The sequence below is a fragment of the Arachis hypogaea genome, chromosome 3 (assembly GCF_003086295.3).
Source record: "Arachis hypogaea cultivar Tifrunner chromosome 3, arahy.Tifrunner.gnm2.J5K5, whole genome shotgun sequence".
In the NCBI taxonomy this organism is placed as follows: domain Eukaryota; kingdom Viridiplantae; phylum Streptophyta; class Magnoliopsida; order Fabales; family Fabaceae; genus Arachis; species Arachis hypogaea.
Genome location: NC_092038.1, coordinates 12,094,319 through 12,104,466, shown reverse-complemented (window position 1 = coordinate 12,104,466; position 10,148 = coordinate 12,094,319). Strand labels below are relative to the sequence as shown.

The window sequence follows — 10,148 nt, the reverse complement described above, 5'->3', positions numbered from 1 at the left end:
TTAATTCTAATGTTAGTTTGGTTTCTGATTTGTAAGTGACTGATTTTAAATATATAATTAGAGATTCTAATGACTGTTGAGTAATGAATTATTCGAATAGCATTTTTTTTGTCTATTTTTAGATGTGAATTATTTGTTGTTTAGAAAAAACATATTCTAATTTAAAAGTATGATATCAAATATATTATCTGTAGAACTGACTGCATCTTTTACATTATAATACTTATGATGATATGTTTAATATTTTTAATCTAATTGCTGAAATTAAAGAGTTCTTGGCCAGATCTTGATCGTCCATTTTAAATGAATTAGTCATGAAGCAAACAAAACTGCAAATTAATTAACGTTTGATGGAACTTTGGTTAACGAGAGTCATGTCATTTAGAATTCTCCTAATAAAAACTTTGAGCAAATTATTTACTTTCATTCAGTTTAGTTAGTTTGTTTTGTTTTTTTATTTTGTTTAGATACCCAACAAAAAAAGGAAATTTTGCAGGAAAAAAAAAAAGAAAGCTAGTAAGATGGTTAAACCAGCTGTGATTGTCGGCTAATACCTAAGCATACCCATAAGCATTCATCTTTCTCTTCATCTGTGTCTGAGTCACACACTTAGAGAGAGAAAGAGAGTGCTTCATTGTCAATAGACCCCTTTCTGTGGCTTCTATTGTATCTCCAACTTCGCAACAAAGGTTGAAACTTTCAAGTTTCAATTTCCTCCGTTCCAATAAATTAATCATGAGCATGCAATTACTGCCACTATTATTGTTATCATTGCGATGATGGTTACTACATACTAGTGGTGAGGGTGTGGGTCAGTTCGCTGAATGAGGGAATAGGTGGAACTTGGAAGCAATGTAGAGGGAAGAACTACTATATGGTTTCAAGAAAGATTTGTTTTTTATTTGAAATGGTTCCATTTTGATGCTAAAAGTGAGGATTTTGAGAAGTGGGGAATGGTGTGAATTTGGTATCTAGCATAGCAATATCCGAAAGATTTGATTTTTGTTGGTGTTTTTGGGGTTTTCTCTTTTGAAATTTGGGGGGTTTGAGGGATCAAGAGCAATGGAGTCTCGGATGGATCAGTATGAGATCATGGAACAGATCGGAAGAGGTGCTTTTGGAGCTGCCATCCTTGTTCATCACAAATCTGAGAAGAAAAAGTAATGATCCCCGTTTTCTTCTGCATTTGAGTGTTTAGCTTTTCTTTCTTCATAGGTAGCTTCAAAAGATTAGAAAAAATAAAATAAAATAAAATCTAATGGATAAATGGTTGGTTTTCCATTGGGATTGCAGATATGTGTTGAAGAAAATCAGGCTTGCTAGGCAGACTGAAAGATGCAGAAGATCTGCACATCAAGAGGTTAGTTTGGTGCTTTTTGTAATTCCCTTTACACCAGGATTGTTCTTTTTGAAATTGGAGATTTGATCATTGTTGTTGCTCATTGGGCTTTGTAGATGGCTCTTATTGCTAGAATCCAGCATCCTTACATTGTAGAATTCAAGGAGGCATGGGTTGAGAAGGTGAGATACCCTATCACTTTCTATATCTATATAATATATGATGTGTTTTCATCATAGTCCAGTTTTCTTTTTCAACAAATGGTTAAATTTTTGCAGTATTGCTCTATTATAACATTTTCTTTTTTAATAATGATATATCATCCTAATTGCTAAACAAGGAAAATTTTGATTACTCTTTTTCTTTTTTTCAGTTAAGCAGCTAAAGCATTATTCTTTTGTTGTAGGGTTGCTATGTCTGTATTGTTACTGGATACTGTGAAGGAGGAGATATGTAAGTTTATTATGGTTATATGTATGAGCTTGTTGCCGACTCACTTAAAAGTTCATAATTTTGTTGTGCATAATTTCTTGATTTACTGGCTTTCTTTCATTTTTTTTTAATAGGGCCGAATTGATGAAGAAAACAAATGGTGCTTACTTTCCTGAGGAGGTATTGTGATGGATGTGTACGCGGTGTATTGTTTTCCTATAATATTAAATTAGTTTTAGATTTTGTTATAGCTCACGTTGAAGTTGTTGAAATTGTTCAGAAACTCTGCAAATGGTTCACTCAGTTACTCTTGGCAGTGGAATATCTTCATTCAAATTTCGTTTTACATCGTGACCTAAAGGTATACACTTTTACGAAACAAATTATGTGGTCCACTTCTCTTGCGTTCTTCATGTAATCTATATTTAGTCTGGTTTTGTTGATTTTGCCAACAGTGTTCCAACATTTTTCTTACCAAGGACCAAGATGTTCGCCTCGGTGAGTCTATCTACCATCTTTGGCTACATTGTTGATAGAGTTTTAATTCTCCCTTCTGAATTTTTCTGTGTTTCCTGATTATAGGGGATTTTGGGCTCGCTAAGACGCTAAAAGCAGATGATTTGGCTTCATCGGTATGTCTGAAATAATGAATTTGCATCTTCTTCTTTCTCTTCCTTGAATCTGAACTATTTAGTTTAAAAGATGTAAGGATCCATCCTATACTTTGTCCTATATAGCTTATATCACATTGGTGAATTCTTCATGATAACACCATTTACTGATAAAAAGTTACAGATTTAGTGTAGACACTTTCGTTTTTATATTATTCCCCTCTCTTGCTCTTATACGAAGACATACAGTTACGCTAAGAAGACAGCTATTCTGATACGACACGGGCCTTTCTCTCCTAGTTTTCATTCCCTCTTACTTCGTGCGTTCATGAAAATCGAAGCATCAAGTTTTTCCTTAACACCATTGTCCCATTTTTACATTTATTTGAAGCTTTGCACCTTACTACTTAATTTTCTCTAACCATATATCTAAAATAGCTCTGAACAGAACCATGGATGCTGAACAGAATCTGGCTAAATTATCTTCTCCTTTTAACCATAAAAAGAAGTATTAATGTTTGTTTCATGCAAAGCATTAAGCCTGTGTTTACTTGAACTAAAATTGGCACTAAACTTTTATAAGTGGAGGTATTTGCCTATTTATTTTAGGCAAAAAACCTGGGTGGTACTAGATTTATTTGTGAGAATTTTGAACTAGATTTTTCCATGTTTTATCAATTCTGTTATAATTTTTAATATTCATCTGGAAGACTATGCTGCAGGAAACTTCATGTTTGATAATATGACATTACCATCTCTGTAATCATTATGATTAGCATTACATTTATTTACAGAACAGTCACCCCGAAGTGTAATTAGTTATTGTGGTGAATTTTTTTATGCAGGTGGTCGGGACTCCCAATTACATGTGTCCTGAACTGCTTGCGGATATTCCTTATGGATTCAAATCTGATATCTGGTCACTAGGTATGTATCTTTAGAGGCAAGCATCTGATACTTCTCGGTTTGGTAGTTTTGCTGTGGCTAAAAATTAAAATGCATTCTTATGCTGTTCAGGGTGCTGTATATATGAGATGGCTGCTCATCGCCCGGCTTTTAAAGCTTTTGTAAGATTTCTTTATTTTTAATTTATGTTTAGGATTTTGATAAAATGTGAAATTGTAAAAATACGCCATGAACTATGCATTTTCGTTCTGTTATCTATTTTGCTGTTGACTCTATTATATTAGTAACATGGTATATTGTGTTTCAGGATATGGCAGGACTAATAAGCAAGATAAACCGTTCCTCTATTGGCCCGTTGCCTCCTTGTTATTCCCCTTCCTTGTAAGTTTCCATATGCTTATGTTAATTTTGCTGGTTCAATTCGTATTTGTAGTCTTTTATGCCGAAAATCTTAGTTTTTGTTGACTTGTGTTCCTACAGGAAAACACTGATAAAGGGCATGCTAAGAAAAAGTCCGGAGCATCGGCCAACAGTAAGGCTCTCTTGAAAATAAATAATTTGCATGATCAAAATGGTTTATTATCATTGCTTATTCTAAACATTCTCACTCTAAACTTTTCACAGGCATCAGAAGTGTTAAAGCACCCTTACTTGCAAGCTTATGTTGATCAATATCGTCCGTCTTTTAGTTCTCCAACATCATGTTCTCCAGGAAAACCGATTTCATCTGTTAATTATTCTAGAAAAAACATGGCTGAAAGTCAAAGCAGTACTAGTTCAAGCAGTGACAAAGACAGTTTGATGTCACATGAGAGACACATTGCAACATCAGTGCCTGAGCATAACAAAGCCACCGAAACAGATATGGCATCAATTGATGACGATAGCTCAGAGAATCTCCTGGCTAGTGAAGAAGAAAACGGCTCTAATAATGTCAATGCTAAAGCAACTGAGCAAGAAGTGACGAAACCATCTTATAATGAGCCATGTTCTAATATTGAATCTAAGCAGCCGAAAACAATTAGAAGTATAATGATGGCGTTAAAAGAAGGAAAACTTAGAGAAGCAACTTCTCCGATGAGAGGCAATCGCATAAAGGTTGGTGGTGTATCAACACCGAAGACTAATATAGAGACGTTGTCCAAATTGCCAAAACCCAATTTCACAGCTCCTGGATTGAAGCCAAATGTAGAGTCCCCAGCTGGTGCGCATCCAAAGGGATCCCCGGACTCTGTAAAACGAATACAAGGATTGCATCCTTCAAAGCATCAGGTACAGTAGCATTTAAAGATATCTACTGTACTAGTTATTTTTTGAAGATTTTATCTTAACAGTGAAATATATTTCCGGTTTCCCGGTTTCTTGTTTATGTTTGTTAGCAGTTGCCAGTGACAGAATCCTCACCAAAAGCGAAACCTAGGCACGACTTGACTTCGCCATCTGGCAATGTCAAACCAGTAGAGGGAGAAGGACTTCCTGATAGAACATTGCAAAGGACTCCCCCTACCTTAACTAGACGACCTTCATTTCCGGCTCGAATGAGGCCAGTTGGGCTTGATGTTCCGAATGCAACAAATGATAATGGGAAGTCAGGTTCAAATAGAACAGCTCAGGAGCCCGACATTAGCCGTCAGTTGATCAATGGCAATGTACCACATCTTTCTAGACCAGCTGCTAGAGAGCCTCAGAAGGCTTTTGGCCGAAGCTCCAAAGGAATGCAAACAGACAGCAGTAATTCCGCATCATCTTCGGTCTCTATTCAAGGATGTGAAATTTATGATGATGCAACAATTTTTATTGACATGAGAGAAGAAACACTTCCTGATAGCGAGAATGTACTCCACGATGTAGGTGCAGAATCATGCCCACCTACAACCTGTGCACATTGTAAGAAGGTTGAAAACGTTTGCAACAAGACTGGCGAGGTTACCTGGAGTTTTCGGAACACTAATAGTAATGAGAAAATGGATTCAAGGATAAGTCTTGATCTCCCTATTGAAGATTCTGAGGTTACTTCTGCATCAGAAGATAGCCTTCCTGTTAAACATACAAGTATCAATGTTTCCTTTGGATCTGATAATAAATCTGTAGGCCCTCGTGTTGAAGCCGCAGAGGAAATCATAGATCATCATGATATTTCTAAGGAAATAACATTAGCCACAACTATCCAACATCCACTTGAAAGTTCTGCAGAAAAGCCGGTTTATGGCGGTGTTCTTCCACTAAGGAAGTCTGAAGGTAAGTCCGAAATCGTTTGTCAGCCGGAACCCATGTGTAAGTCCTCTGGGGACGACAAATCCACAATGAGGGAGCGATTATCATCAGTGTCTGAAACTGCTCCGCTGATTACATCTACTAAGCTATCGAGCCAGAAAGTCTTGCAAGAGAAAGGAACTGTTGTGCAGAATTCAGCACCGGAAAAGCCAGATGCTGGCCATCTCCCTCCGGCCTTTGATGTCATCCATGTAATACGGCATAGCAGTTACCGGGTTGGAAATGAGCAGCCAGTTAAGGAATCTGTTGAGAAAGGAGTTCAAAATTTAGATGTTGGTAAGTTCATCAATGTTGTGAGGGATGATGTAGAAGCAAGAAATTCAAGCCCTCCTTTGACATTGAAATCTTCTAGTTCCTCTGAACCTCCGAGCACGAAACCAAATACTTCTGATCAGTTCGAAACAAGAGACAATGGCACTCTGCCAACCGTTAAATCTCCAAGTTTATATGATGCTTCATGCATGAAATCAAGTGTGTCTGATCATCCTGGTCTTAAGGAACAAGACGAAAGCAACCCGGTTTCATTAGTTTCAGAATCTAATTCCACCGAGTTAAGTAAACACGATACTCCTACAACCGAAGACAAACCTCCGGCGAAGGAAATACTGGATGTGAAATCTTTCAGGCAGAGAGCCGAGGCACTCGAAGAGCTCCTAGAATTGTCTGCGGAGTTGCTGCAGCAAAATAGATTGGAGGAACTTCAAGTTGTTCTGAAGCCCTTCGGGAAAGACAAGGTTTCGCCAAGGGAGACAGCGATTTGGTTAGCGAGAAGTCTTAAAGGAATGATGTCCGAGGAATGCGGAGGACGCGGTTCATGAGGTATCTTCGTTCACACGTAACAAGTTTGCTCATAATTGATGTTTTACAATTTGCTTTTAATAGTTCATATCTATTCAAGCTCCTCTTGAATTTTTAAGAGTACAAAAACAATCATTGTAATTCTTTCAATGCTTTTATGCTGTTGTAAATAGTGACCATACAAAATTAATAACATCAACTTCCGGTCAATTGTATGGACATTGTGTGCCTCCAGCACATTTGTTAAAGATAAAATGTACACATTATGGACTTAAGTCTCTGTTGGTTTCAAGAACAGAATAAAACAAGACAGAAAGGATAAAGAGACACAAAAATTAATATTTTTGTATTTTGTTTGGTGGTAAACTATATATGAAAAAGAATAAATTATAAAAGTTTAATTTACTCTCATTTTCTTTCACACAATTCAGGAAGAAAAATATAACGATAAAAAATATAAGTATAAAAAATTAATAAGAATATTGAAAGAAAAATAAAAAAATAAACTGTCTCTTATAAGTTTCTATCCGTCATTTTTATTAAGAAAGATATAAAATAAACTAATTTAGTGTCTCAAAATATAATGCGTGTCTCTGAGTTTCGTAGGTGTCATTGTCTTATTGAGTGATATAATGCAAAGCAAGAGACAGAAATGCGTGTACTGACACTTCACTGACTCAAGCTGATAAAAAAGGGTCTTGGAATGATTGGTAGAGACAAAATTGTAGGAACATATTCAGTTATTAACTGCTTTTTGGCTCCTTGTTTGTATAGTTCTCATTTTGTAGCCAAATTCAGATGTCAAACATTCATTTGCAACTCGATAGTTTCCCATTTCCCTCTTGTTTCCATTTTTTCGTTGAAAGCACAGTGGAACATGCCTAGAAACTAGGTACTTTATTTATTTATTTATTTATTGTTAGCACATTTCTACGCGGTTTGTGTTCATATATATACCTTTATGGTTCCTTCATTGTCTTTCATCATACCCTTTCCACTTATAAATCATTGCATCACTTTCACCCACATAACAACACTTGTCTGTTGCCATTTAAGCCTAAAACTCTGGTACAAGTGCGCGCGCACATACACACACTTATTTGAAGATCAGAACCAATGGATGTCGAGCACTCTACTAATGGTGCCAGCACTGCCACAAGAAGTAGGACCTCATCAGGCAATGGTGGCTGCATCCGGAAACTGATTTTGGCTCTGGTTTTAGTGTTTGTTCTTTTGATGGTGATCTTCAGCATAGTTTGGTTTGTCATGGACATACAAGAACCCAACTTTCAAGTCACCTCATTCTCTGTCTCCAACTTCAGTGTCTCGACCACTCAACTAAGAGGGAAGTACCAAGTGGAACTAGCCATATCGAACCCCAACAAGAAGATCGAAGTGATGCTTGACCATTTCAATGTGTTGGTGTACTATGGTCAGGTGGGGCTCTCGGTGGCTGCGACGAAGCCTGTGTACCTTGAGAAGCTGGCCAACAAGACTGTGGTTGTGTCCTTGGTCGTGAGGGACTCGCCCAGGTTCGTGCGCAAGGAAGTGCCGGAGAATATGGTTAAGGAATGGAACAAAGGAGTGGTGAACTTCGACGTTAGAATGGTGGTTATGGCGAGATTCGAAGCAGGAATCTTGCCAAGCAAGGAAAAGTTCTTGGATGTTTTCTGTGGGGATCTTGATGTGGGGTTCTTCTCTCCAAAAGACAGTGGCAAGCTTTTGGGTATAGGGAAGCATTGCCATGAGGCTGAAGAAGATATTGATTGAAAAGAAGACCAAAAGTTGATGGTAGAAAAAGAAAGAGTGAAAACTCAGGTGTAATTAGCTTCATATGAAATTGATAGTTGAAAGTTGTTACATAATAATTTAGTCAAACCTGTTAAATTATTTAATGACTTTCAGTTATCAACTTCATATGAAGTTAACTGTACCTAAATTTCTATCAAAAGAAATATTAGGTGAATAAGTTATTTTTGTAACTATAGTCTAACTAAGCATTTCTTCTCCTTCCTTTTCAACTAAAATTTCTAGTTATCAATTCTCAATCTATTAAACCAACTTGGTTACCAAAATGATTTGGTAATATAGCATCACCCTTGGTAGAAAATGGAACCTTTTGAGTTCTATGGGTCATGCATATATTGGAGTACTTAATTTTGTAGCTGATATAAAAATTGTAGCGTCAGAAATGAATTTTCTCGTAGAAAGTTTTACATAGTTTAATTATGTGGGATCTTTCACTATTAATTTATTAAATGAGGTTCAAATGAGATATAGCATGAAACATAATTTTATTTATTTAAAAAATAATTTTTAGGTCAAAATTTGGTTGTTTAATCTATCAAAACATGGTTATTTTGATTGTATAGCTATAGGGTATATAATATAGAAAAGTTGATAGAGGGATAATGACTCTAACGTGCATATGTTTTTTCGGTAATGCTATAGAGAAAAAAAAATCAAAATTTATCTTATTTATTTTATTTAACTAAATAAGATAAGTTTTGCCTAATTCTTTTTTATTATCAAACATTTATGATACTTCTCTTTGTGGTCTGAGTATTTAATGTGGAAGAAAATTGTTTGGCATTGCTTGATTAGGAAAACCCAACCAATTGAGGCACATTACCGTTACAAAGACTTTGATAGAATTATTACAGAATAGATAGAACATCAATTATGTGGCCAAATTTAATAGAGAACTACTCTTCTCCCTTAATTATAGAAAAGACAGAACATCCTCATATATAAACACCCCCTAAATTATATGATCATCTTTATATGATAAGTTGATAACCTTTATTTCCAACTCCTTTTAGATAGAATATTGTGTGGACCTCATCATTTATTATCAAATAGAATATAATAAATTCTACAAAATCTAGTCCAATTATAGAGTTAACATAATATCATAAACATACAAAATAAGTTAATAATAATATAAATTTAATTTTAATACTAAATTTTATACATATATTTAATTATATATTATTATATTAAAAAAATATTATCTACATATAAAAATTAATCACTAAATTAATTATAATTTATTTATGCATATATACATACATTATTTGATACATGTTTATTGTATATTTTTATATTTTAATATATATTTTACTAATAATTAATTTAATAGTTGTTAGCCAAAATAAATACTTTTCACAACTATTGTATAAACTATCATTTTAAAAACCAGATATAATTGAGTCACTATATATAATTAATTAATTAAATGACTGTAAATTTTTTTAAACAATATTCAATATATCAAAGTTAAGTTGATAACATATGCCTTATATAAAATAAGAACACACCTCCATGACTAATGTTGCAGTTTGGAGCATTCCAGGAAAGAGGCAAAGGGAGTGATGAGGTCTTCTGAAATTAAACTTGAAACAAACCAATAGCAAATTTATAAAATCTTAGTAGTATTTAAATATTTAATTATTGTTGATTGCATTTAGGTGATTCCGTTACTTATTTTGCTTCTTCCCTTTCACCTTTGACGTCTAAGATCTCTGGACCCCTCAACAAAGGTTTAAATTACGCGTCTAAATGGAAATGACTTTCTTCTCCTTTTCCTACTCTTTATGACAGGGGCAGTAGTCGCAGGAATCATGACAAAGACATCAAAGAGTTATCTTCTTGTGTCATGGACGTTCGTCAAGACCAATGTCCGTTTTGTCTTTTTTTTTTTTTATTAGTATTATTATTATATTCCAAGAAAAGAGAAAGACTACTTAAAGGAATCGATCATGCTCAATTCACTAATTTGGTTATAT

General features: G+C 34.9%; 2 protein-coding genes across 3 annotated transcripts; both read left to right on the top strand.

Annotated features, from left to right (window-relative positions):
- Positions 1-331: 331 nt before the first annotated feature.
- On the top strand, positions 332-8,435 carry LOC112789526 (serine/threonine-protein kinase Nek5). 2 transcript variants are annotated; one of them, XM_072232390.1, is made up of 15 exons: positions 430-1,160; positions 1,294-1,360; positions 1,456-1,521; positions 1,746-1,792; positions 1,906-1,951; positions 2,052-2,132; positions 2,227-2,269; positions 2,354-2,403; positions 3,228-3,309; positions 3,400-3,449; positions 3,596-3,669; positions 3,769-3,820; positions 3,913-4,560; positions 4,671-6,381; positions 7,417-8,435. In XM_072232390.1, exons 1-14 carry the CDS (start codon positions 1,063-1,065, stop codon positions 6,378-6,380), a joined length of 3,114 nt encoding a protein of 1,037 aa, XP_072088491.1. In that variant the 5' UTR covers positions 430-1,062; the 3' UTR covers position 6,381; positions 7,417-8,435. The 2 variants fall into 2 exon arrangements, with proteins under 2 accessions (XP_025687240.1, XP_072088491.1); XM_025831455.3 differs by lacking the exon at positions 7,417-8,435 and having other exon boundaries at positions 332-1,160; positions 4,671-6,635.
- Positions 7,477-8,130, top strand: LOC112789527 (uncharacterized). Its single transcript, XM_072231153.1, has one exon. It carries the CDS (start codon positions 7,477-7,479, stop codon positions 8,128-8,130), a length of 654 nt encoding a protein of 217 aa, XP_072087254.1.
- Positions 8,436-10,148: the final 1,713 nt, after the last annotated feature.